Consider the following 27,582-nt stretch of genomic DNA (forward strand, 5'->3'; position numbering starts at 1 on the left):
CCTTACGGGGCGAGGAGGACCTAAAGGCGAGGAGCAGCGCGAGTTGTTGCAGCGATTCTGCAAACTCCAACCTCGATCTACTTTTCCCGCCACTAGGAGAAGGCGCGAAGACGTTGACAAGCTCCGCCCCAGCGGCGTGCTCCAGGACTCTGAGCACATGCGCACCTGGACGCCCGCGTCTGCATTTGCGTAGCTGGGCCATTTCGTTATCTGCTAACACTCCCGAAGACTACAAGTCCCATGATGCTTGCTGATTTCGTTTATATTTAGGCTGCAGCAACAACGCCTGATTATTCTTGAATTACGTTTATTTCACTAGTTTCCCTATCTACACCAGACTGCTTTTTCCTTCCATTTCTCTTGCGGCGTCCTAGTCTTTCTTCTAGTCTCTTTCACGCCTTTATTCCCATCTAATTTGAGATGATCTTGAGCTCAATTCTCGCCTCTACCGCCTGCAACTAAACTTTCAGTTGACTGGGCGGCTAGGCCACCTATCACCCCAGAGAAACGGCGTCCATTCGCTGCTGCTTCCCATTAGCCGAAGCAGTGGCTTCAAAACGGGAAAGTCCCCTTACCCACCCGCCCTCGCTCTTATATAAGGAAGCCCCAAGCCGCCACTCAAGTCTGGAAGGCCCGTGTGCAAGCTGGTGACGGTGGAGAACAGCTGGGAGCCGAGGATGGACGGGCTCTCACGCAGGGCAGGCTCCGGATAGTGGGCGGAGGCAGAGAGGAAAGCGTGGTGTAACCAGGTGATCCCAGTTGGGAACGATCGCGCAGGAGCAAGAGAACGACTCAGCCATTTCGGAGAAGAGGAAGTTAGACAACTTTAGCTGTTTTAGTGTTTGTTTTTTCCAACTCAGCAGGTATTTCCGAGTTTAAATGGTCTATCGCATGTTATTGAGAATAGTTCGTAGTAAGATGGTCACTGCGCCGCGTTCCTCCCCATTAAAGTGCACCCCTTGCGCTCCCTTATAGAAGACCTACGTGGGCGGGGGGAACACCGTCTGTCGTGAATAATTCATAAGGGCCGCCCCTTTCGCTGGGAGGCTACGCCCCCCAAGTCGCGCTGACGCTTGCAGCGTATACCAAACCTGAGGAAGCAACGTAATGTCCCTGCCCCCAAGACGGAGGGCGGGGCATCATCTCCAGCACGTGCTGCCTCTAGGCGCGCAAGCCCAAAAGGGGCACTGTGCGCAGGCGCTGCCCACTAGGGGGAGGAAGGAGGCGGGGTAGGGAGGTTGTTGGGTTTAGAGCCGGGCGGAGACCGCTGAGACTCATTCCTCAGGAACAAGGGTCGGGTGTCAAGGAGACCTTTTCACACCAGCTCCCCGTCCCCCGCCTACGGTGGGTGGGATCGCGCGGAAGAGACAAAGGATATCAGTAGGGCCGGACATAGCTGCGAAGGGAAGTAGGGTGTCCGTTCTGGGTGGTGGGCTTCTGGTGGGGGACTAAAGGGAGGCTATATTTAAACTCCTGGAGCCGTTAAGTTGGTTCGCATTCGGATGCGCGCGCAGCCAGGGTGGTGGCGGAGTGCGCATGCGTGGTCCGGGGGCGAGAAGAACGCGCGCTAGCCGTGCGCGCTCGCGGCGGAGTGGTAGTGGTGGCGGAGAAAGGGGTCGGCGCACGCGCGGTTGATTCTTCGGGTTGTTCGGGTCTCGCGGGCATCTTGTTTTGGGCTCGCGGGCGAGTAGGGCGCGCTTCGGGGAGGGGGAAAGCGCTTGGGCTCGAGGCGATCGGAACAGAGCTGCGCGCGCACTCGGGAAAGGGGGGAAGGGAACGCGGTCCAGGAAAGGGGGCTTAAGCCCCCGATCTCCCCACCCCCGTACTCCGACTGGGACGGAATAAGGGGAGGAAATGATCGAGATGGCGGCGGAGAAGGAGCCGTTTCTGGTGCCGGCCCCGCCGCCTCCACTCAAAGATGAGTCGGGCGGAGGGGGCGGCCCCGGGGTGCAGCCGCACCGGGAGGCCGCCTCCGGAGAGCCCTGCGGCGGGACAGAGCGCAGCCCGGGCCCCTGCACACTCTCGGTGGGGCCTCCGGGTTCTGGGACCCCTGCCAGTCCCCGGGGCGGTCCGGCCCAGCCGCAGCGAGGGGGCGGCCCCCAGGCGCAGCCGCACGGGGAGGCCCGCCTGGCGGAGCCCCACGGGCGAGCCGCTCCCCAGGACGTGGGGGAGGAGCGCCGGGGAGGGGCGGGGACTGAACTGGGGCCCCCTGCCCCTCCCCGGCCCCGAAATGGCTACCAACCTCACCGGCCCCCCGGGGGAGGTGGGGGCAAGAGAAGAAATAGCTGTAATGTGGGAGGAGGTGGTGGCGGCTTCAAACATCCGGCCTTTAAGAGACGCCGGCGGGTGAATTCGGACTGTGATCCCGTGTTGCCTTCCAACTTCCTCCTGGGGGGCAATATCTTTGATCCCCTGAACCTGAATAGCCTCCTGGATGAGGAAGTGAGTCGTGCACTTAATGCGGAGACCCCTAAGTCATCCCCACTTCCGGCCAAGGGACGAGATCCAGTGGAGATCCTCATCCCCAAAGATATCACAGACCCGCTCAGTCTCAATACTTGCACTGATGAGGCCCACGTAGTTCTTGCTTCGCCACTCAAGACTGGTCGCAAGCGGCATAGACACCGGGGACAGCACCACCAACAGCAGCAGGCATCTGGAGGGACCGATAGCCACGCGGTGCTACCCACAGCCCCCTTGACTCCCTCACTTCAAGGGGAGGGTGCCACGCAGCAACAACGGCACCGGGGCCAGAACCGGGATGCCCCCCAACCCTATGAACTCAACACAGCCATCAACTGCAGGGATGAGGTCGTGTCTCCCCTTCCATCTGCCCTGCAGGGTCCCTCAGGCTCCCTTTCAGCCCCTCCAGCTGCCTCAGTTACCTCTGCACCCTCGTCTTCCTCCTCCCGACATCGCAAACGACGCAGGACTTCCAGCAAGTCGGAGGCAGGGGCTAGGGGTGGAGGCCAGGGTCCCAAGGAAAAGGGCCGAGGGAGTGGGGGAGGCCGCCACCACCCGCTACCTACAGCAGGCTTCAAAAAGCAACAGCGCAAGTTCCAGTATGGGAATTATTGCAAGTACTATGGGTATCGCAATCCTTCCTGTGAGGATGGGCGCCTTCGGGTGTTGAAGCCTGAGTGGTTTCGGGGCCGGGACGTCCTTGATCTTGGCTGCAATGTGGGTCATCTCACCCTGAGCATTGCCTGCAAGTGGGGCCCATCCCGCATGGTAGGGCTGGATATCGATGCCCGGCTCATCCACTCAGCCCGCCAAAATATCCGACACTACCTGTCTGAGGAGCTGCGTCTCCCACCACAGACTTCTGAGCAGGAGCCAGGGGGAGAAAGTGAGGAAGGGACTGCCACCGTCAAAAAAAGAAGCTGCTTCCCAGCCTCACTGACAGCCAGCCGGGGTCCTATTGCAGCACCCCAAGTCCCCTTGGATGGAGCAGACACATCTGTCTTCCCCAACAATGTGGTCTTCGTCACGGTAAGAGTCTGAAGGCCCTTGGAATAGGGGCCAGGTAGGAAGATGAGATTGAGAAAGTGGTGGAATGGCTATTACCGGGAAGTATTTCCCTGTATCCACTCCTCACTAGGAAAACCAGCTCCGCAAGAGAAAGGTCTGGATTGGTCAGTGAGAACCTCTGCAGGGTTTCTCTCTCCTATAACCTGGGAGTGTGTCTCTTACCATGGAGCTCCTTAACCCTGGGGTTTTTCTTAGGATTGCAAAGATCTTACCCAAGATTGGGATGATTTCCATAGCCCTGTTTTTTGGAGGATGCTTCTGCCACTCACTTCATTCCAGATGAAACCTGGTCTTAGAACCTACTGAGAGACCTGAGGGTTTGAGTATAAGAAGGGAATGCCTTGGGGGGGGGGGGGAGACTAGGGTAGTGGCAGATTTAGTATGTGTAGCATCCGTCCTTTGATAGGGACCATATTTCGTATCAGCTGTTTGCGTTTCCCTAGATACAGAGTTTGAGAAGGGTCAGTTTTCAGGAACCCAATCCAGCACTAGGCTTTAGATTTTCTTCATGATGACCCTGAATAACAGGAGGGGGACAGAGACTCTTCTGTATGGAAGAAGTTCCTAGCAGCACATAGCTTCCCACAAAACTGTCCTCAGCTGTCTGCAGAAGTATCTGCCAGTGTATTGGTTAAGCCTCAAGAAAGGACATTCCAGAGGGTAATGGTGAACTTATCATCTAGAAAAGGTTTCCTGTGGGATGTGACTTTTCATTTCAGATAAAGAATAGGTCTGAAATTTTGCCCAACCAAGGACCCATGGGTCTCCTCTTAACCTGGCTAGGCTCCCTGTATAACATGAATTGCCTCATATTTGTGTGGGAGTATCCCAGCTTAGAAAATCACAAGGATCAGTTGCTCAATTTTTTTTTTTTTTTTTTTTTTTTAAGACGGAGCTTGATTATGTAGTTCTGGCTGGCCTTAAATTCACTTTGTAGCCCAGGCTGGTCTGAAACTCATAGTGATCTTCCTGCCTCAGCCTTCCACAAGAGTATTAGAATTACAGGCTTGCACCACTATGCCTAGCCCACTTAATCAATTTAAAATTACCTGGCCTCCCTTTTAAATTTATTAATTTTCCCCCAGTAGAAAACAGAGCCAGGAAAATATAAATTGAAAATGAGACTGCAACAGGGTACCTTTGGGAAATTTTCCAAGGAGTATAAACAGAAAAATGTGACAACCAGCTGAAGTGCAGCTGTAGGAATTTCTCAGTTAAGGACCAGTTGTGGAGGCCAGTGGTTTTTTTGGGTTCCTTACTAATGTCACCCCATTCTTGATTTTAGGGCAACTATGTGCTGGATCGAGAGGAGTTGGTGGAGGCCCAGACAGCTGAGTATGATGTGGTGCTCTGCCTCAGCCTCACCAAGTGGGTGCATCTGAACTGGGGAGACGAGGGATTGAAGCGCATGTTCCGAAGGATCTACAGGCACCTGCGCCCTGGAGGCATTCTGGTCCTAGAGCCCCAGCCATGGTCATCCTATGGCAAGAGAAAGACTCTCACAGTGAGTTGGACTTCTGTACAAATACAAATAATCCTTTGACTAGGGCAAGAAAGTCAAGGAAGCAGACTTTCTGAGTAAGATGAAGGGCCCTATTTGTGGCCAGGGTAGGAGGAGTTACCTAACATGATCTCCTTGCCTTTCTTCTCCCCAGGAAACAATCTACAAGAACTACTACCGAATCCAGCTAAAGCCGGAACAGTTCAGTTCTTACCTGACATCCCCAGAGGTGGGCTTCTCCAGCTATGAGCTCGTGGCCACACCCCACAACACCTCCAAAGGTAAGGCTGGCTCATTTTGCTGAGAGAGCAGACCCTGTGGAATCCCAAGGTCTTGTCAGCCTATTTCCTGATTGAATGCTTTCCCCCCTTAGGCTTCCAGCGTCCTGTGTACCTGTTCCACAAGGCCCATTCCCTGGACCACTAAGTGGCCCCCTGAAGAGATGGTGTGAAGAGGCTGCCCTTGCTGCTTCTAAGGACCTGGGAGAAAACTATCCCAGGTCTTTCTGACTCTAAAGTTCCTGTCTTGGATCTGCAAAGAAAGCTTTTTAAAAAGTTGCTGCTCCAGCCACCTCCCTACATCCTCTGGCATTTGAGCAGCAAGTCCAGCTGTGCTGGAGTTACTGTCATCTTCTGCTCCCCCTGCCCATTGGGCTGGATGGCATGGATGGATTGCTGATCTGTTCTCCTAGGATATGGGAAGTGGCAAGCATCAAATTCTCCAATCCTTTCCTTCCACTCTCCCAGGGAGATTCTCTGTTCTCCTCAGCCCTTTTCTCTAGCTGCAGTTCAGTGGACCACAGAATAGACTGAGGGTTAGAGGGGGAAGCTTGGCAGGGAGGCACACTGTACTGTGAAAATCCTTCCTTCTGCTGTCCCCCAGTGGGGAAGAGGGCTGGGTTTGGAATGCGAGAGCACAATAAACTTGATGTCTTGGGCAATGGCCCCCACACCTGTGTCTACTGCTTTCTAGCTGGAGAATGGATGGCACCTCAGAACCTGTGCTTCCTGTCAGTTCTCAGGTCTCAAGGAAGAGTGCAAGTTTTTAGGGTTGGGGAGACTGCCGAAGGCTATCAGTATCAGCAAAAGGGAGGTATAACACAATTTTTGATGTGCAACTTTTCAACTTCCTTCAAAATTGTGTTGACAATTTATTTCGTGTGAGTTTTGGGCAAAAGGCTAACTTTGTAGGACCTTAGGGAGCTAGAAAAATGTACTCGGGGTCAGAGCCACAAACTCCTAGAACCCACCATTCATCTTTTTATGTTTGGGAAATCTATTGGCAGTCAGCAACGTAAAGCGCTTAAGTGGTTTGTCAAGGATCACTGGAGCGTTGAACAGTCATTCAGCAAATCCTGAGCACTCGGGTCAGGTGTAAACAAAATGGCCCTCGGTAAAGCAAGCAGGTAATTGGCAGTAAAAGCAGGTAATTGCAAAGGACCCCCTTACAGGATCCTTGAGACACAGGAAAGCCACTCATCAATGTGATAGGCAATGGAGGAGGGGAGGATATCTTTCCCTGTCAATGGGCCTTGTGGATGCTAAGCTCACATGCTTACCATTAAATAATTGGTTGAGCTTGGTGACATCAAAGTGGTGGCTGTAATTATTGGAGGCAGGAAGCCGGCAGAGTAATCTAATTCCTGACTTGAACAGTGTTTTCCACTTGTCATCCCTTTTTACCAAGTTCCCAAAATGAAGGCCCAAAACTGTCCAGCCTGCAGCAAAGTGGGCAAACCCCTGGTAGGGTTTTGGCCCCAAGTTTGGCTCCGTCAAATTTCATCTATTAGCCACACTACTTTATTCCAAAAAGTTTTGACAAAAGTAGAAACCAGCGATCCAAGGAGCTCTGGTATCTAAGCCTCCCACCGCCTGAGTGTCCGGTGCATGAGAAAGGTGTCCTCTGGGGGGCGAGTCCGGGCTTGCAGGCGGAGAGGGGGCAGCCCGTCCACCGTCAGGTGTGGAGATTCATAGCACAATGAGTCTGGGTCGCACAGCACGGTCATGTCGGGCCCTGGTCCAGGTGGCTCCTGTTAGAATCAGTCCCCAAAGCCAGGTTAGAGGGGAACGAAGAATCCGCGACGAGGGCTGGCAGGGGACGCGGAGAGAGCCCAGCTGCGGTCCCCTCACCTTCGGGGGCGGGGCGCGGGCCTGCGGTGGCAGCAGCGCCAGCCTCTCTCGCAGCGCGGCGTTGAGAACCTGCTCCTCCGGCACCTGCAGGCTCACCAGGTTCCGGAAGAGCCGCCGGGAGCGCGGCACGTTCAGCCCTGTGGGCGCGAGGGCAACGGGCGTGAGCAACAACTCCCGCCGCCGCGACTCCCGCGCCCCGCTGGCCGCACGCCCGCCTCACCCTCCGCCACGCTGCCCTCCAGGCTGCAGCGGGTCTGGAATGACTTCCGCAGCTGTTCCTCCACGGCCTTCGCGGCATCAAACGGAGCCGCAGCGCGCGCGGCCTGCAACTCGAGGCCTAAGGCCAGGCTGCTGTGCGGCGCAGGAGCCTCCAGCTCGTGCGGCGCGGCAGACGGCGGCTCCGGCCGGACCGGGGACCGCGCTGGCGCCAGGCGAAAGCGGACCTGGGGGCGGAGAGCGAGGCGGTGAGGGCTGCGCCTCCGTAGGCCTGGAGCTGGAGGCAGGCCTCTCCGCGGCTCACCTGCCGCCCTCTCTGGGCTCCGACTCGTCGGCTCGCCCGCCCCTTCCTCCGCCCTGGGCTGCTGTCCTGCGGTTCCGGGCTCTCGGGCAGCGGACTCAAACTCAGGTCCAGGCCAGGCTCGGGCACTGGGGCTCGGGGTTCTGGGGCTGGGGGATCTGGAGGTGGGCCCGGGACTGCCACAGACTCCAGGTCTGGCTCCCTACAGCTCATCATCTCGGGATTGCTGAGAGGGTGCGAGATCGCAAGTTGGCCTGCAATTGCAGATTTCAGACTCGCCGCCTCCTCAGCGCCCCCGCCCCTCCTGACACCTCTACCGGAAACCGTTATCCTTACGAGAGGGGCGGGTGCTGAGGCTATCTCGCCCCGCCCCATTGGTGCGCCTAGGACGTCATTTCCTTTGCCCCGCCCCCCGTCTTCCAGAAGGTTTCTGCTTGCCAAACCTATCTCTGCCCCTGAGGCGAAGTGTTACTATCGAAACTTTAGAAGTCCACTGGTCCTCATTAGGATCACTTCTCCTTTCCAAAACTCTAGTACGGCTTCCTGGCCTGTGTGAATCTCAATTTCTGGTCGAGTGTAAAGTTAATCCTCGCTGTACTGCGCCGAGTGGAACAAGCTTAACTAAACAACACAGTGTCCCTGCGCCGTGCCACTGCTCCATGTCACTGACAATGGAGAAATTTAACTGCTAATCTGCTACAGGTCAGATGTTCCTGCCCCTCGATAGCAAAGATTGAATTCCAAGGAACAACAGAAGATAAAAGTAGGATAGGTTTTTATTAAGAGTGCTTGAGAGACACGAGGGGTCTTGAAAGTGGGTTGCCGCTGAGGCCGCTTCTCGTTTTACAGAGCAAAATCAGGAGGCGGGTCAAACTATAATGAACCAATAAGATTACAAGTATAGCCGCTTAGCTAATATTGAACCGATAGGGAACTGCGGTACCTAGCAGGGGTATATGGCTAGCGTCATAAACACAAAATGAGACTAATTTTGTCATCAAGATGCATATATGTGGATTTGACCCATATTTATTCTTTAAACTATTTCTATTGGTTTAATTTTATGAATTTCATTATATTAAACAGAAAGTACTTAAGAAAAATATTACAAAATTATTGAGCTTTAATATTCGTTGTTAATAAACCATTAAAAATTTCAAACATCGATTGGTTTTTGGTGTATCAAGTCTAAAATGGAACATCAGAAATAAGTTCTCACATGAATTACAATGAAAATACCAATAGCAGGCTTCAAAAAAAATCTTCAATTAACACATCTAAGGCAGTCTGCACACATGACAATAGCACATTCCATACACACCTATCACATACAGTGACATCACATGTCTTTTGCTTTCTTGGCTTTTTTTTTTTTTTCTGGCCTTTTTGTTGGACATACTTGACATCTCAGTGGTCTTCCTAATTCTTACACGGTGTGTAGTTAACAGGATAGTAAAATATCAATAAAACAAATTATTAAGTCCTTAATATGTATTGTACATTTAGAATAAACATCAATATTTTCATATCAGCTGTGTACTTCCTTACAAACCCTAAAAAATAACATAAGAAACAAATTCCTACAGGAACTACAATGAAAATACCAATAGAACTCTACCACAAAAGTAAGCTTTATTTCAAATGTCACACCCCAGGAAGTCTTCACAAATGAAAAATGCATGTTCCACACACAAGTATCGCTTATACTGATAGCGTGTATTTCATCCTCCTGTACTTGCTTGTAGGACACAGTTGACATCTTATTTTCTTGTTGTCTTTATGCTACTGCACCAGTCTATTGACCTGCCATCTCACCAGGGTGCTCTACAACTTTTTGCATACTTCCTTGAGAAGAAACATTTTGTTTTTCCTCTGCTGTAAATAATCTCTTGTGCACTCTAGTCCCAATCCTTTAAGAAAATTTCTCCATGATATTTTACACTTGTTATTTTCTTTGTAAACTATCAAACTATTTATGCCACACAATGTTTAGGATTGAGTGAAAAACAACCACTGGCCAATATTTTGTGTTTCAAGTGACATCATAGCTGCTGCATAACTCAGCAACAACCTCTACTCCACCTTAAGTTGTGTTGTTGAGAGCTTCCTTTTCAGGCTTCCCTTTTGTCAAAAGTTCTCTATCAAATGTTTCCATTATAGTGAAGTGTTGACATCAGCAGTACCAGTTTGCTTTTCTTTGCCATATCTGAGGCCAATGTTATATCTATGATATTCAAAGATTGCACTATACAGTTCTCTGTTTTGAAACTGCAACATTTTATCTGGAATTTCTGCTTTGTTCCTGTGTACAGTTCCTGTTCTGGTCAGCTTGTGCTCTGTTACCAAATGTAACATCAACTGGAAATGGAAAAAAGAATGGTCAAATGTCACATTCTGATTAGTTTGTGAGATGGGAGCAACAAGTCTGTTCACTACATTGTTTGGTTTACTACTGTATGAATAAGGACCTAGTGGCTGAGTTCCAGGATTTTGACCCATGATTTTTCCATAAGTCTTTTACATTCCTGTGATCACCATGAGAAATCTGTGCTAAGTGTGGCAGACCTGTGAATGCTTTCAGCTAGCGAGGTGTCACAATAAATATATTTTTGAATATGGCTATGAGTACATACAGGATGTTTTACTTGCATTTCAGCTATTATATATTTCACAGCATCTCATAACATTTTGTGATGTGATTCGTGTCTCAGTGTCCCCCCAAAGCCTCATGCAGTCATGGGAGCAGGCTTCTAGAATTTGTGATTGATTCACAATCCAATGTTGAGATTATGGGTGTGAGTGCCATACACACCCTAGAATGGGTAGTGTACATACAACATAAGGGACAGAAAGAGCCTTCTCCCCTTTTTGCACACTGCTTTTGCTGTCTTCCACTACCATGAATTGTTGCTCTGCCATGTGTCACTCTGCCTTGGAGCCAGCCAATTATGAACTGAAACTTCCACAGACTGTGCACTAAATAAACCTCTCCTTCCTTAATTTGGGGCATCAGATATTTTCTCTCAGCAGTGAGAGAAAAATAACTAACACAGAATTTGGTACCAGGGAAGTGGAATTGTTGCTGTAACTGTACCTGACCCATAGGTTCAAGAGACTATGGGAATGGCTGGTGGGAAGATTTTGGAAAGGTCCAGAGATGTTGCCTGAGAGAGTAGCACTGGAACACTTTAGGCTGTTCTGTATGCGAGATTCTGGTCAGAGCTCAGAAGACCAGAAGGCTGATAGAAATCCCACCAGTAAAGACCAGGTTTGGGAGATTTTCACTGAATGCTTCCTCCACATTGTTTATATGCATTGGGTTCCTCTCCAGGGTGAGATTCATTATATAAAAGGAGGACTCAGTAGCAAATCTTTTTCTACATGGCTCACATGCATATATTTTCTTGTCTGTGTGAGTTTTCACGTACTTGACAAATTGGTATGTAGCGAATGCCTTTCCATTTTACTTGCACACAAAAGTTTTCTCCCCACTGTGAGTTCTTTCATGTATTTGGCAAGATTGAAGTGCAGCAAATGTTTTCCCAGAGTGCTTGCACACATAAGGTTTCTCCCTAGCATGAATTTTTAAATGTATGTTAAAATAAGTCTTTGTGGTGAATGCTTTTCCACAGTGCTTGCACACATTAAATTTCTTCCTAGTATAAGTACTTTCGTGTATTTGACAAGATTAATGTGCAGTGAATACATTCCTACAGTTTTGGCAAATATAAGGTTTCTCCCCTGTATGATTTTTTTTCATGTATGTTAGAATAAGTTTTTGTAGTGAATAATTTTCCACATTGCTTATATACATGGGGATTCTTCTCTATATATATTCTTTCAAGAATTTTGCAGTTTTGAGTATTGAAGATTTTTCCATTTGCTTGCATACATTTGGTTTCTTTTCAGTGTGAATTCATTCATGGAATTGAAAACCATGGGGGGGGGCTGGTAACTTTCACACCTTTCTGACCAACAATTACCTTCTCTCTAGAGTGAGCTCTTTTACTAAGTTCACAGTAGGATTTCCCACATTGCTCCTTTTGATAGGGTTCCTCTCCATTCTTTGTCCTTGCACTGCTCCTTGGGACTGAAAGTCACTGCAGGTTTCTTCCATGTTCGTTACATTTACTCAGCTTGTCATCAGATCCCAAATTTTCCTGTGGCTTCTCTCCAGGGTAAGGTAAGATGGGCACATTTCATGATAAATTCCCAATTAGAATCTCTCCACAAACAAGACTTTTAGTTGGCTTTAAGGCAGCTTTTTGCATGACCACATTGGTATCTAAAGTCCAAAGGAATATGTTTTCAATGTTGATTGCAAGTTTTACAATGACAGTATTTTACTACCTCTTCATTTCTGAGATTTCTTGAGCAATTTTTGTATTCTTCCATTTGCTGGTGGTCCCGACTCCTTCCTATAGCATTTAGATTCCTAAATATTTCCCATGGCTCATCTTTGTAGTGCTTTTTTTGGGATGGATTCAGCAGAGCCCACTCATTCCTAGTGAAGTTTACAGTTACATCCTCCATGGTCACTGCCTCCCTTTTGTGTCATGTGAGTTTCCCAGAATTCTTTGAATGCGGGGTGTAACCAGTAGGAGTTACAGAAAAGGGTGGTCTAGTCAGTTGGGCCTCTTAACAATGAACCTCTTAGCTGTGCTGTTTGGCACCATGACTCAGAAGGAAATCTGTAAATTCTAATGAAAAGAACAGAAACTTTTTGGAGAGCAATGATCCAAACTTCTGATCACTCACCCGGACATCTGATGACTATCTGGACTTCCTGAGCTAGGTGATGATAATTATAATTCTCAAGTTGGTGTTATCCCTTAGGAGGCATGTAAACCTGGCCATTGTCACTTCATCCTGAGGCCTGGCCTTGTCAAGATGGGCCTCTAGGCACAGTTTTGAAGTGCCTCATTTTCTGCACTGCCTTCGCTTTCTGACAGCCTATTAATTTCTAACTTAGCTGCTTATATCAGTAATCTGTGTGTCTATTACATATTTGTTAATCCTACACTGACTTAATTACAGTAGTGAGCCTCCACACTAGTGCATGACTTCCTTCTACTTTATTCCTTTTTTAAAGATAAAGTCTCACCCTGCAGTTCAGCCTTCCCCTGAACTATGAAGCCCACGTTGGCCTCAAACTTACAGCAACCCACCTGCTTCAGTTTCCCAGTGGGATTACAGGCATGTGCCACCATGCCCAGCTCTTTTACTTTATTTTATTCTTTCTTTCTTTGTTTTGTCTTTTTCCTTTTTATCGATACCAGGGATCAAACTCACGACTGCCTGCCTGCAAGTGAGAAGCTTATGCCGCTGAGCTAAATCCCCAGCCCCACTATTCTTTATTTTAAAACCTGTTTTCATTGGTTGTCTGTTGATTTCTACTAGGTAGATAAATCTGTAAAATTTTCAGAGAGATCTTTCTGCTGTAACTTGAAACATAACATCTCTCTACCTCAAATCTTTTCAGGGCATCTTGTAGGGCTAAGATGCAACCCACACTCCTCATTTCCGCTCTTGGCTGCCCCCCTTCTTCCCTCCTCCATGCCTCTCATGCTAGCCTCACCTCTTTTACTGTCCCTCACTCCTACTTTACAGAAACCCCTTTGGAAAATGCTAATGCTTTGGGGTTTTATTGGTTGGTTTTGTTTTGTTTTCTATTTTTGTTTCATTCTGGTGCTGGGACTCAGACCCAGGGCCTCAGTGTTAAGCACTGCTTTCTCACTGAGAGTTCCCCATTACTGACTTCCCTATTGTACCCTCATATTATTTTCCTGGCTTTTCTCCTCCCTCCACACCTGCTGTGTATCTCAGGGAGAGCCCCCTTGAGTTCCAGATCTCTCCCTCAGACTTTGTTCACCACAGTAGCACAGGCCTCCCCCAGCACAGTACCTGACATACAGGAGACACTCAGTAAATGTTTGAGATATGGAATATTCCAGTGAGTATATATTACTCAACCTGGCCTTCCCATCTCATGACTTCAACATGTGCTTGGAGACTCACATTCCCTCCCTTTGACACACTACATCTGACCTGATGCCATCTCCCTTCCTCAGGGCTCCTGGACAATGCAGATCCCAGAGTCAAACTGGGTGTGGTAGTATGTGCCTATATTGCCAGGGATCTAGGAGGCTGAGGCAGGAGGATTGTAGATTTGAACCGAGGCGAGCCAGGGAATTTAAGGAGACCATGTCTCAAAGTAAAAATACAAGAAATAGCTAGAGATGTAACTCATTGCAAAAGATCTGTCTTTAATCTACAATACTGAAAAATGAAATAAAACCAAAACAAAATCTCATAAACTGAGGGGAGGTGCACAGAGCAGCCACCACAAAGAAAAGACTGGGGAACAGCACGGTCTTGAGGGGCTTCAGTCTCTGTCTCACACTCATAGCACGCGGGAGTGGGGTCCCAGGGAGAAACCCAGGTCTGGGCAGGCCTCTGTGGAGCAAAGGAAACTGGAATCAGCTACCCTTGGGGCTCCCTCTGCTCACTTTTTCTCCTCCACACTCTCCCTCTTCTGAGGGCCCTCTCCAGGTGCTGCACACCCCTCCACCAGGCCTGCAGCCTGGCCCGACCTCCGTGCCCCTGCCCCCGCCCCCTACAACAGGCTGTCACACAGGGGACCTCCTGGGCAGCACTGACAGGTGCCTGGAGACACCTGCAGCCTCCTTGCCCTCCTGAGCCCAGGACCCTGGGGTCTGCGGCTCCCCTGCCCTTCCCGCAGAGCCTGGGCCTTTCTGCTTCTGGGTTGGAAACTCTTCCTGGAACCAGTTTGAAAAGTAAAGGGACCTCCCTTCCCTAAGGCCCTGTGCTCTATTTTACTTTTGAGACAAAGTTGTCAAGATTCCCAGGCTGGTGTTGAATTGGAGGTGCTCCTGCTTCAGCCTTGCAGCATCCTAGAATTACAGGCTCGTGGCACCATACATACCTGGCTCCAAAGGCTTTTTATTTTTTGGTTTCATTCATTTTCTTTTTCTTGTATTAAAAACTCTGATGGACCCACTGCTGAAGCTTGAATCATCCCGATAGAGATCAGAGACCCTGGTGGGGGTTTTCACAACATGGTCAATGAATTGGTAGAAATGGTCCCTTTCCAGAGGTCGGGAGTCAGGTTGCTATAGCCTTGCATACAACAACACGTTGGCCTTGGCAAAGCTGCCCAGAGTGGCAGTGCAGGCCAGGCAGAGGCACCACAATCTGCTACACCGCCATCAGCAGCAGCTATTTGGGCACAGAGCCTGAGACGATGCCAGAGCCTCAGTGATACTGGATGACCTTCTCCCCCTGTGGTCTCTCTGCACAGGGACCATGGAGGGGTTGGCCAGCGTAGGGGGCCCACAGATGGCAGTAGCTCCCTCCTTGGACCACTTGACACCCAGACCAATGTAACTGCTATAGTCCAGATGGTCACAAATGTCTTCAACCTGGGCCACTGGTCAGCTCCAGAGGCTTCTGTGCCAAGCAGCATCTTCAGAGATTTATCCTTGAGAGATGCACCCTGGGAAACATCAGTCAAGTGTGACTTCTTGACAGGTAGAGAGAGGAGCTAGATCTCCTTGAGGGACTCTATGTTCAAGGCCTTCCCTAGCAAGGGTGATGGGGATCCACTCCTTGGCCTCGGCCTTAGGGTACAGCTTGGTTCAGCCCTTGGTACAGCTGTACCAGTATCATCCTCCATGAGGGACAAGGGCCAAAAGCCTTCAGAGAAGGAGTGGCAGTGAACAAGGTGCATTCAGGATCCCTGGAGGCACCGCTTCCCTGCCTCCTGCTCTCTGGGCCAAGAACTGAGAACCAAAAACATGGTAACCAGGAAATTGTCCTGAACCTGGGCCACTGTGAGAGGAGGCTTCAGGTCCTGACCTGCACCTCAGCAGGGCTTCGAGAATGCTCCATTGGCATCTGAAGACACGATGACCAAGTACCATGACAGGCAGGTGTGTGAGAGGCTGGTGCCAACGTGGTCAAAAGAATTCACCAGTATCCCAGGATGCTGGAAAAGTTTGGTTTATTGATTTCACTGCTGGAGAGCAGCTGCGAGCCCCAGAGAGGACTGTGCCATCAGGGGGAAGCCTTCAGCTTTTATGTTTGATTTCAGCAGGAGGCATTTATCATCCCGGGGCATTCTCCTCAGGTCACGGTGGTGCCACTGTCCAGCTCAGTGCCAAGGACAGCCAGCTGCTGCCTGAAGGCTGCTCGCATGTGTCCCACAGGGTGCAGAGCTCCTGGTGTTGCTAGAAAGCGTCCTCTTGGTAAAATCCATGGATAGAGCTGTCAAGATTGACTAATGTGGGTGGTCAAGGGGCTCAGAATAAAAGACACATGTTTGCATTTGAGGGGTGTGAAACGGGCATCCTGTCGGGATTGGGAAGAAAAGCTGTTCTTCAAGACACAGCAGTGGTTAGGTTCCCAGCGTTGTGGGCCTAGATTCGGTGCATGATTATTGAGGTGGAAAGTTAGTGTCTGACTGCAGACTCATCACGCAGCTGCAGGGTGGCCTTTAAAGAACAATGGTAAAACAACCATGGTTCCCCCAGTCAGGGGCTGTGACAGGAAGGGGAGCCAGCCCACCTTGGGCTCAGAAAGACCTGGTGTAAGTCCTGCCCTTGCTGGCTCTGGGACCTTGAGAAAGTGAATTCGCCTGTGTGAATCTCGCTTCCTCGTGTGCAGAGCAGAGCAGAGCGAGCATTTGTTTCACACAGCTGTGTGAAGGTCAAGGCCTTGCTCCGTGCCTGCTACCCGGTGAGTGGGTGCACACGGGAATAGGTCCTTTCTGAAGGTGTTAATGAAGAAGTGGATCTGAATGCGTTTGGGGACCAGGCATCAAGAGCATCTCCTGCCTCCAGACCTGTGGAAAAGCAACCCTCAGGCCCATAGCCCCAGGCCTACAGATTCAGAAACTGCAGGGCAGGCTTTAGCAAGCCCTGTTACGGGTCTGCTGAAATTGGTGAGTCACTACCACACTGAATGGGAATGTGGACTGTCAGGATTTTGAGACTAGGACCCGGAGTCTGTTAAAAATACAGATTCCTGCTGGGTGAGGTGGCTCTCACCTATAATCCCAGCAGTCTTGGAGGCTGAGGCAGGAGAATTGCAAGATGGAATCTAGCCTGTACAATTTTTCTGACTTATTCATACCCTGACTGAAAAACAAATAAATCAAACAATGAAACAACAAGAATGACAACAAAATCAAGCCTGAGTATGTAAACCTGGTACAAAGACCCTGGAATCAAACTGACCTTTTTTTTAAGAGAATAAAAGAAGGCAAAACAGAACAATATAAGCAACACAGGATTTTAACACAAGACAAAAGGAAATCAACAGTGGCTACCATAATGTCTCTTTGGTTTCTTCAATATAACTGTCCATACCTTCACACATATTGAAATCAAATAATAAAAAACACTGAGACCAATCAAAACAAAGAATAAAATCATTATAGGACTTCAAAACAAGATGATAGGAAATCACCAATGACTACCATAATGTCTCATTTTCTTTAAAATAGCTGTTCATACCATCACACACATAATAAAATCAATTCTTATAAACTCTTTAGGAGAAATTCTAGGCATGTATAAGCCTATCATGTACCTCTATTCTTTCTGTATTAGAAAAGAACAACAAAACTAAACTAAATACAAGAAAAACAAGAGACAAATAAATAACAATAACAAAAAACCCAAAACAATAACAATATAGGCTTTCACAACAAGGTGGTAGGAACATAACAAAAGTTGTTATTCTGCCTAGTTATCATCAAAAGAGTTACTCAGATTACCAGATATAGGCATGCAAAATTGATCTAATCTTATGAATGTTAACTGTTCTGTTCCAAGAATGATTAGTAGTACAATCATTTTAGCTATCTTAAGTAGATATATACAAATTTATATCTTTTTTCTTTTCCTTTCTTTCTTTTCTCCTTTTCCCTATCTCAGTTATTTTTCCCCTTTGAGCAGTTTCATACCCTTTCACAATAGTAATTGAAGATTTTGTATCTTATGTACTGTTTCAGTTTCTTAAACTCAGGAAACTATGGTATTTACACATATGAGCTTGATTTATTTGACTTATCTCACTTATGAGTCTCAAGTCGCATTCATTTACCTATAAAAGCCTCAATGTGATCCTTCTTTATAGCTGAGTAGTACTTCACTGTATAAAAACACTACATCTTTTTTTATTCATTCCTCAGTTGATGGGCATTTGGATTATTTCCAAGATTTAGCTATTACAAATTGTGCCACTATAAAATGGGTACACATATATCACTGTGATATAACGTTTTCAGTTCTTCTGGGAATATGCCAAGAAGCAGAATAGCTGGGTCAAATGGGACCTTCAAACCCAGCTTTTTTAAGAACCTCCAGACTGATTTCCACAATGATTGCACCAGTCTACACTCCTACCAACAGTGCAGGAGAGTTCCTTTTTCCCCACAGCCTCTCCAACATTTGTTGTTGGTAATTTTCTTGATCCTGGCCATTCTTTCTGTAGTGAGAGGGAATCTCAGTGTGGTTTTAATTTGCATTTCTATGATGACCAATCATGCTGAACATTTTTTCATATATTTATTTGCCACTTGTATTTCTTCAGCTGAGAACTGTGTATTCATCTCAGATATCCATTTTTGTATTGGGTCTTTGAATTTTGGGGGCCTGATTTTTTAAAATTTTTTGTGTTACAGATAGAAGTCCTTTGTCTGAGGGACAGTTGACTAAGTTTTTTTTTTTTTCCAATTTGTGGGTTTTCTTTTCACTCAGTTGGAGTTTTCTTTTGACATGCAAAATTTTTTAATAAGATGAAGACCTTTTTGTTTTTTGAAACAGGGTCTCACTTTGTTGCCCAGGTTGGCCTTGAACTAAAGATATTCCTGTCTCAGCCTCTGGAGTACTGTAGCTGGGATTACAGGCAAGTGCTAACAATCCTGGAAAAACATAAAAAATTTTAAAGGGCTGGAGTTGTAGCTCAGTGGTAGAGCACTTGCCTAGCATGCAAGACCCCTAGTTCCAGATCATCCAGGTTTGTTTTCATTAACCCCATTTGCGGATCAGTGGGCTGTGGCTTTCGGAGGTCCTGGAACTCCACCATGGCCCCAAATTAGAGGTATGGGGCACAGCTGTGATGGGTCCCAAGCCCTTGCCACTGACCCCTGCTTTCCCCACCTCCCTTACTGAGCCTGTAGGTCCCTCTCTCCCTCCTCTGGTCCCAACCTCCCAGGCCTGTCTCTTATAATTCCTGAGAGTTGTCCTTAGCGTAGATGTGCAGAACCATTAGGACAATTTTCCATCAGATGGCAGTAAAGGACTTCGAGGAAGAAATAAAATTGTCACATTTTTCTAAAGCAGTCAGGTGTCTCAGTACTTCACTGCACCTGGCTTCCTACAGGGATCAAAGAGTTTTCATAAAGCCCAGCCCAGGGAATCTGATGACAGGGAATCTGATGAGAGATGATAGCGCCCTGTGACACTGGTGACAGAGGTCTTCAGTGGGACATGCACCTGGCAGTAAGAATGTGCTCATGTGCCCATGCTCTCGTCTGCCATGTGTAACCACCCCATCCTTGTCCCTGTGCGGGTGAGAGTGGTTTGTGAGCAGGAAGACTTCCTACCGGGATTGCAAGGCTGCATAGGCAGCAAGAGGAGCCCTATAAGCCACACCATCCAGGACATGCATCCTGCTTTGTGATATATTGGTCCTCCAAGCTGAGGCTACCAGGGCTGAGGGAAGGTATCCTGTAGGTTCCAAAACACCCAGGACACCTTGTGGGTTGGGGGAGAGAGAGGGTGGGAAGGGGAACCTTCTGTTGGGGCAGAGACGATGCCAGGCAAGTGGTTGAAGATGGCCTGGGAGCCGAGAGAAGAAGGATGTGGAGGGCGTGTGTCTCGGAAGTAACAGCATGGCTGCCACCGGGAGACAGGGATAACTTGGCCTGGGACGCCTGGCTTGGGAGTAGAGAAGGAAGTAGAGAGATTGACATCTTTGCCCCTGGAATGTCCCCTAAACCTCCACAGGGGCCTGTGCCCTGTCTGGCCTCAGTCCCTCTCTCACCAGATGCTCTTCAAGCACAAAATTCCCTCCTTCCAGGGATCAAGCTGCCCCATCCTTTCAGCTTTACTGATCTTGTCTTTCTCTTTCCAAGGTTTTCTGTCTCCGAAGAGTAGCTAATATTCAGCATCCTGGACCTCCAATCCCGCCACTTGGAAGCTGCATCAGGAAATGTACTGGGTCTGGGGTGCTTGGCGGACCTGGGTATCTCAGGCAGCTTTTCCTGGGCATCCTGAGCTGCTGTTACTGGGAGGATGCTGGTGAGGACAGGACAGGGAAGCAGCCTTAGCCGGAGTCAGGGAGGTCACTGGAGTCCTGGACAGCAGAAGTGATGGGTCAGGGGAAGAGCAGGAGATGCCAAGCAGAGGGAGCAGCCCTAAGAAGTAGCAGAAGTAGCAAAGACCTAGCGTGTGTGTGTGTGTGTGTGTGTGTGTGTGTGTGTGCATGCGTGCATGCATGCGTCTGTGTATGCATGTGGTAGGGGATTCTAGGGACTGAATCCCAGCACCTTTTCACTGAGGCAAACCCCCAGCCCTTTTTTATTTTGAGACAGGGTCTCACTAATCATTAAACTTCTCAGGCTAGGTTTAAACTTTTGGTTTTTCTCCCTGGGTTGATCAAAGCTAGTCTTTAAATCTGTTCAGCTTGGTTTTTGTTTTTATAGTACTGTGGGTTAAACACAAGGCCTTCACACTGAGCTACATCCCTAACTCTATTTATTTATTGAGAGAAGTTCTTGCTAAGTTGCTAAATTGCCCTGGCTGGGTTCAAACTTGCAATCCACTGGCCTCAACCTCACCACGGAGTACTAGGATTGCAGGAATCACCACCACACCCAGATTCGCTCTCCAATCTTACAAGGAGCCTGAGGCCCAAAGAGGAGAGAGATCATATCTCTGAAGAACCCAGGCCTTTGACTTCTGCCCCAGACCCAGGCATAGTGACATGTGAGTCCCTCCTACTTCTCTCCCTGCCCTCAGGAGAAGACTTTGATCTGCAGATGTAGTCTCTGTGCAAATGGGGACGCTCAGCGCTATCTCGTCCTCTCCTGTGACCCTGTCCTCAGGAATGGAAGGCATTTTTCCCACTAAGTTCACTCTCTGCTAGGTTACTCACTTCCTACCCGCAACCTGCTCTGTCCCTTCAAGTTAGAACCAATTCAGCCCCAAACCCTTGCTTCGTCCTTTCTTTCCAGTTTAACATGCCCTTCCCTCCTGCCTGTCACCAAAAGAAAATGTTTTGGGCCAGGTGAGCATGACGGTGCAGGTATAAGCCCAGCACTCTGGGAGGCTGAGGCAGGAGGATTACAAGTGCAAATTCAGCCTGGACAGTTTTGCAACTTCGTGAAACCCTGCTCAAAATAAAAATATGGACAAGAGAACTGGAAATATAACTCATTTAGAAAGCCCTGCGTTTAATCCTCAGTGCCACAAAAGGCAGAGCACTTGCCTAGCAAGTGGAGGAGACCCTGGCCAGTTACTCCCCAGTACAGGCTTCTCACCTCAGGATCTCCACCTCACCAGCTCATGCCATTCATTCTCTCTTCCCCCTGCTTGCCCTTCTTTTCCATGACAACTGGAGCTTGGAGAGATCCTGTCAAGAGGAAGTGACTATGATCAAACAGCTCTCTCTGGGTGTCTCCAGAGCCCCTAATGCCAGTTCTCCAGTGACAGGGACATTGTCAGAGTGAAGGTGGGAGAGACCCTGGGTGTTCTGAGCCTAAGCCAGACTTGGCTTAACGATGTTAATTGCCTGTAATTGCCAAAAGGAATTGCTCAAAAGTGGATCAGTGCAGAGAGTGGTAGCACATGCTTATAATTCCAGCACTCTGAGAGACTGAGACAGGAAGATCTCAAATTTGAGCCCACACTGGATAACTTAGTGGCTTAGGGTGTTTTTGTCTCAGAATTTTCAAAAGGGGAGTGGCTGAGTAATGTAGCTAAGAGCAAAGGCCTTGGGCTTAAGCCCCAGTGGTAGAAAAAGTACAAACAAAAAGAATGAACCTTGAATTAGGCTTCCTGAGTGCTGATTTTGGGGTATTGATGGCCAGGAAGTTCTCTGGGAAGCAGAGGAGAGTCCTGGTGAGTACAGGGCAGGGACGAATCCGTGGAGTTGGATCCACAGGAAGGGTCTCCAGGCAGCATGGGTAGCACTCGCCTTGCTAAGAGCAGAACTAGCCTAGGACAGAGGGGAGGAGAGGCAGGGTAGTCTCAGATGTCTTCTTCAATCTCCTGTTTCTTTCAAGGGCTTCTGCCAGGATGCCCTTCCAGTGTCCCTGCTGAGCCACCCTGTCCTCTCCAAGCTGGGATTGCATCCATTCTGCCTCCATGTGCATTGTCTCCCCTGGCCCTGCTCTGGCGCAGATGACAGAGCTCATGCTCAACCCCAGGAGGGCGGAGGTGGCCCCTGTACAAGTTGCTGGTGACACTCATGAGTCTGGCAGAGAGGAGAGGTGTCTCATCTGCCCTGTGGAGCTCTGGGCTTCCTAAGCTCAGGGCCGAGTTGAGTTTCCTGCTTTACCTGCTTGCTCCACTGCATTAGGGCTGCGGTGTGGGGCTGGGCTGGCGGGGTGGGGCTGAATCCAGGCAGCAGCATCAGAGGCTGCACTGAGCCTCCTGCTTTGGAGCCCTCCTCAGGGAGACCAAGAGCCTTCTGTTCCCTGTCATCTCTGACTCTGCTCATCTGCCCCACAAAGACAATGAAACAATAAGGGACAGGATGTCCCAGAGGACATGCAGTAAAGGACAGGGAAGACTGAGAATCAAGCTGGGGAGGAAGAGGACAGAAGTATCAGTCCAGTGGCCATCTGCTCCAGGAAAACAAAGACCTGGTTTAGGGGAGGGTGACACTGGGGATGGAACCTAGGGCCTTCACATTGAGCTATACCTAGCCATAGATATAGATATAAATAGATAGATAGATAGATAGATAGATAGATAGATAGATAATGCTGTTTTTTGAACTTTGAGGCAGAATCTTGCTAAGTCACTAAATTGCCTAGGTGACACTCCATATTAATGAGCCTCCTGCCTCAACCTCCCAGCAGGCTGGGATCACAGGAATGTGGCACTGTCCCTAGCTGAAGGACTTGACTTCCTTTTTTTGGACCAGGGATTGAACTTACTACCTTGCACTCACCAGGCAGGCACTTACGCCACTGAGCTAAATCCTCCTGGACTTGACTTTCTGATGTCCGTGGTTGGGGCCTGGCTACCTTATGAGGTATCTGTCCCCCAGGTTCCAGTTGAGGAAGGAAGGGCTTTTGAAGGAAAGAGACTAACCTCCAGGTCACATGCTTAGCACACTCCGGGGCTGGAATTGAAACCCACATCATCCTCTCAAACTGGGAGATTGCAGAGGGGCTGGGAGAAGATGGGAACACTAGTGCCATCTGCTCCCTGGAGTCCATTACTGGCTCAAAATACCATCACCACCTCTGCCCCCTACCACCCACAGGTGTGCCCACCTGTGCTCCTACAGCAGACCAGCCCAGCAGCTGGGAGCTGGAGGGAGGAGGAAGGCAGCTAGAGAGAAACCTAGGGGAAGCCTCCTTTGTTATGTCCAGTAAGCAGCAGCCTTTTTCACCTTCTGCTGGGTCTGTGGATGCTCAGTGCTGAAGGATGGGCCAGATTGGAATAACTAACCTTGTCCAGGCTCTCCTGCACAGTTCTGCTCCATCACTGAGAACCTGCAGTGCACTGAGAACTTGCATTGTGTAGGTGCTCTAACAAATCCCTCTCAGTATTATCTGGATTTTGTAGATGAGGAAATGGAGGCACAAAGAGGTGGAATAATCTGCCCAAAGTTTCACAGGGAGGAGGGAGATCTGGAAGAGAGCCTCACCGGGACACAGCCCTACCTAGGGGGCGCACTCCCTGGAGCTGTGGCACTGGCCTCCAACACACTGGCTGCTGACCCTTGCCTCCGTGAGGTGAGCTCAGCTCCCCTGCGAGAACCCATTCCTGTCCAGCTGAGCTGTTGATCCCAGAGAGCAGACCAGCAGCGAATGGGTTACCAGAACCGCAGCTTGGGTGCTGGTGGCCATGAGTGCCCAGTGGAGGGAGTGGGATGGAGGCATGGGACTCTACTTTTTCCTCTGCCATTGAGTACTGGGAATTAACCCAGAGCCTTCATACTGAACTACATCCCCAGTCCTTTTTAATTTTTTTTTTTTTTTTTTTTTTTGAGACAGGATCTTGCTATGTTACTAGCTTGAATTTAGGCTTGAACTTGCAGTCCTCCTGCTTTGACCTCCCAGAGTGCTGGGATTTTAGGCCTGTACCATCATGTCAAGCTGGCACACGGCTTCTTGAATCTTCTTGAAGATGGCGTGCTTTTGAACAGGATTTAGGCTTCACATCACACATCTTGGGCCCCTTTCACATAGTGTGTCGTGGGGAGGTGGGTCCGTCTCTCTGAGCCTTAGTTTCTTCATCAGTAAATGTGACCCTGGAAGCTCCTACAGGAGTCATGTGGTGAATCTTCAGTGAGGATTAAAGTGCTTTGTGGGCTAAAGAAAAGGCCTCTTGCTGTGCCCAGGGGCATGTACCTGTCATCAATCACATCACTCTAAAAGAGGCTGAGACAGGAGGATTTCAAATTCAAGTTCAATGTGGGCAAATTAGTGACTTAAAGTGCCCTGTCTCAAAGAAATCAAAGAAAAAAAGGAGGGGAAGGTATAGCTCAGTGTGAAGGCTCTGGGTTCAATTCCCTGTGGCACCAAAAACAAGCAAAAAACTTCCAACATCGTGACTGCTAGTCCTGGGGTGGTCTCATGAGTCCTGCAGATTCTGTCTATACAGCCTGTCCGGATCCCATATGAGGAGAGGTAGGGTGACCGGTAACTGAGATCCACCCTCCCAGGAGGGCAGACAGCCACAGGCCCTCAGCAGTGAGTTCCCATCCTGTTGCTGCTCCCTCCAGGTGCTGGCCCCAACTTGCAAGGAGATAGAGACTGGTGTCCTCAGTAGGCAGAAAGCTGGCATCACAGGCAGAGATTTAGAGTCACAGCCTGACACGCCTGCTAAAGGCACAGTCCCTATTGATGCAAGCAGGACATGGGTAACTTCTTCATTGTTCCTGATACTATTGCTGCATAGCACCCACCAATAAGGGTACAGAATAAGAGCCCTTGGGCCATGTTCTCAGATTCCACGGGTCAGAGATTGAGAATGAGTGCTGTGGGAATGCTTTGTCCTTACCCCACGGTGTCTGGGACTTTAGCTGGGGCAAGTTAAAGGTTATGGGTGACCCCACAGCTGAGGGCTGTGATCATCTGGAGGCTCGTTCAAACCAAAATCAGGCCTATGCCAGGGTGGGGGTGGCACATGTCTGTATTCCCAGCACTCAGGAGGCTGAGGCAAGAGGATTGTATTGTGGTGAGGCCAGCCCACAGCTTCATAGTGAATTCAGGCCAATCCACGTAGGGAGACCCTGTCTCAAAAAAGGAAAGAAGTTTGTCACAGTATGATTGAATATGTCAGTAATTCTAGTGCTCTGGAAAACTGAGGCAGGACGATCTCAAATTTGAGCCCAGCGTGGACATCTTAGTAAGACCCTGTCTTAAAATGAACACTAAAAAAAAAAAAAAAAGGCTGGAGATATAGCTCATTGTGAAGGCCTTGTGTTTTTCCAGTACAGACACAAAACAAGGGGAAAAATTACATTAATTAAACAATCAAGTCTCAGATTTTCCAAATTGAGGATAGTGTTTAAAGTCTGGGAAACAAAAAAGTACCTCTGTACTGAGAAACATTTATTCTTCCTTTCTGTGCCAGACCAGTTCTGGGCCTCAATGAACAGTGTCTCTCTTTGGCCTGAGCAAAATGCAAGGGGTGGTGTGGGGTGAATAAAAGTAGAGAATCACACAGAGGCAGAGGCCTGGGGGTGGCCCTGGCTGTGCACACACTGGTGACAACAGTCTCAGTACCCTCACAACTTGAAGGTCTCCTGTGTTTTGAGCCCAACGCCTTGGAGAGGGCCCAGCCTGTGTCTGGGGGCTGCACTGGGGAGGTTGGGCAGGGAGGGGCAGCCCTGTGGTACAGGGGAAGGGCCGGAGGCTGGGCTTTGAGCAAGTGAGAATGGTAGACTATGAAAGGCTGGAGGCCCAAACCTCCAGGCTGCACTCAAGCCAATGCTTGAGAGCACAGGAGAGCTTTAGAGGTAGTGAGAGCCCCGTCTCAGGGGGCAACCAAGCACACACTGAAGCCAAGCTTCCTTCACTATCTTGGTGCACCTGAAGCCCCTGGGCCAGTGTGGGATGTCAGAGCTTCTAGTTCCCTCCTGGCCCTCTTCCTCTTTACCCCTGATCTGGTCCATCTTCACATTTCTGCCAATCTGTCTAAGCTAAAGTGACATCTGTGGGTGATATCTGTTGGGTACCTTCATGATTTTGCAATCCTCTAGTGCCTTAGTTATGATTTAGATCTAAAATGCCCCTCCCAAGGGCCAGGGTTTAGCTCAGTGGCCCATCCTCACCCGTGGACTTGTCTACTGAGGGGCCCGGAGCTGCATATGCTCCGGAGATGGGCCTGGTCAGAGGAGGCAGGACACTGGGTGGGGCCTGGAAGAGTGCATTACTGCCCCTGGCTCCTCCCTCTCTGTTTCCTGCTTGCTGTGGTGTTAGCTGCTTTCCTCCACCATGACTTTTATCCTATCATTTCTGCCTTGTATCCTACAAGCTTGGACTGAATCCTCTGAAACTGTGAGCCAAAATGAACCTTTCCTCCTTTACATTGAAGGTGCTTGGTATTTTGTTACACTGATGGGAGAGCTGATTAATACAGCTTTGTTTCTGTGCGCATGTCCTCATCCTCCTTTGCCTAAAGCACCTCTCACTTCCCTTACCCCACACCTTCTCTCTCTTTGATGCTCATTTCTCCCAGGAGCTGCATCTTTTCTTCTCTCCTTTCCTTGTACCTACCCTGGATTTTCCTGTTGCTTTGACACTCAGCAGATGATCCTGTGGCCACTGCAGGGAGTGGAGTCTGTGGCCAACACCCGACTCTAATCTCTTTTTCCCTGAAGCTGTTTTGGGCTGTGGAAACCCCATGTCAGTACCTCTGTGTCTGAGCTGGAGGCTTCCCAGGATGCAGTCTTCATGACAGAATCCACTACCCAGGTCCTGTGCGTCCTCCTCCTTGAGGAACACTGTCTGCCCCTCCCTCCTCAATGTTGTTGGTCTTGAGCATTGGCTCCCTGCTGACAGAGATCTGTCAGGACGTAAGTCCTGGCGAAAAGCTGGTGACTTACACAGGTCCCTCCTCACAGGTGCATGTGTCTGCCCAAGACCTCATCTTCCTTGATCATGGCCTCATCTCTCATGCCTTTGACCCTGCTCATGTCTCTGATCTCTTTCTTGTAGGTACGGTAGTCCTTGACCACTTTTCCCTGGACATCTTCTTCCCGCGAGCTCAGGCTGCCCTCTAGAACTCTCATCCCAGGCTGAGCTCAGCACCACGGATTCTCCACTGCATCCCACCCTCGAGCTCTGTTTCTCTTTTCTTCTCTGACTTCCTCCAGTTTCTTCTTCTTCATTTTCCTAGATCCCACTCAGACTGGACATTTTCTGTAAATGAGACCCTGTCTTCTAACTCTAACTTTCCCTGCCCATGGCATGCCTCACTCCATGTCCCCGGAGTCACCTAAATAGTGAGACCCTGTCTCAAAAAAATGAGAAAAAGAGTCTCCAAAGAATATGGGTATTTAGTGGTGAACAGGAAAGCACTGTAGTGGGAACACATATAGTAAATAGTGGGTAGATTCAAAGAGGTTGAGGCAAGAGAAAGTTTTTACTAAGCCTGGGTCCAGCAGACCTATTCCTTATTTTCTTCTAT

At 49.1% G+C, this 27,582-nt stretch overlaps 3 protein-coding genes across 9 annotated transcripts in view; 1 reads left to right on the top strand and 2 right to left on the bottom strand.

The window, feature by feature from the left end:
* Positions 1 to 6,741, bottom strand: part of Zcwpw1 (zinc finger CW-type and PWWP domain containing 1) — a 27,069-nt gene extending 20,328 nt beyond the window's left edge. For 5 of the 7 annotated variants that reach the window (XM_063234218.1, XM_063234220.1, XM_063234217.1 and 2 more), the window contains exon 1: positions 2 to 1,351. The gene's annotated coding sequence lies outside the window, so the exon portion shown is untranslated. Of the gene's footprint in view, position 1; positions 1,352 to 6,590 lie in introns of those variants that run through there. The other 2 variants (XM_063234214.1, XM_063234213.1) reach the window with 2 other exon arrangements.
* Mepce (methylphosphate capping enzyme) lies at positions 1,425 to 5,983 on the top strand. The gene is made up of 4 exons (XM_003470155.5): positions 1,425 to 3,492; positions 4,817 to 5,035; positions 5,187 to 5,313; positions 5,406 to 5,983. The coding sequence occupies exons 1-4, from the start codon at positions 1,855 to 1,857 to the stop codon at positions 5,456 to 5,458; spliced, it is 2,037 nt and encodes a 678-aa protein (XP_003470203.2). The 5' UTR covers positions 1,425 to 1,854; the 3' UTR covers positions 5,459 to 5,983.
* Ppp1r35 (protein phosphatase 1 regulatory subunit 35) lies at positions 6,159 to 8,026 on the bottom strand. Its single transcript, XM_003470154.5, has 4 exons — positions 7,682 to 8,026; positions 7,382 to 7,604; positions 7,162 to 7,298; positions 6,159 to 7,061 (listed from the first exon to the last, which is right to left on the bottom strand). Exons 1-4 carry the CDS (start codon positions 7,892 to 7,894, stop codon positions 6,888 to 6,890), a joined length of 747 nt encoding a protein of 248 aa, XP_003470202.4. The 5' UTR covers positions 7,895 to 8,026; the 3' UTR covers positions 6,159 to 6,887.
* Between the last annotated feature and the right edge of the window lie 19,556 nt (positions 8,027 to 27,582).

The sequence above is a fragment of the Cavia porcellus genome, unplaced genomic scaffold (assembly GCF_034190915.1).
Source record: "Cavia porcellus strain 051 isolate PalLab524CR breed Dunkin Hartley unplaced genomic scaffold, mCavPor4.1 scaffold_23, whole genome shotgun sequence".
NCBI classification, from domain to species: Eukaryota; Metazoa; Chordata; class Mammalia; order Rodentia; family Caviidae; genus Cavia; species Cavia porcellus.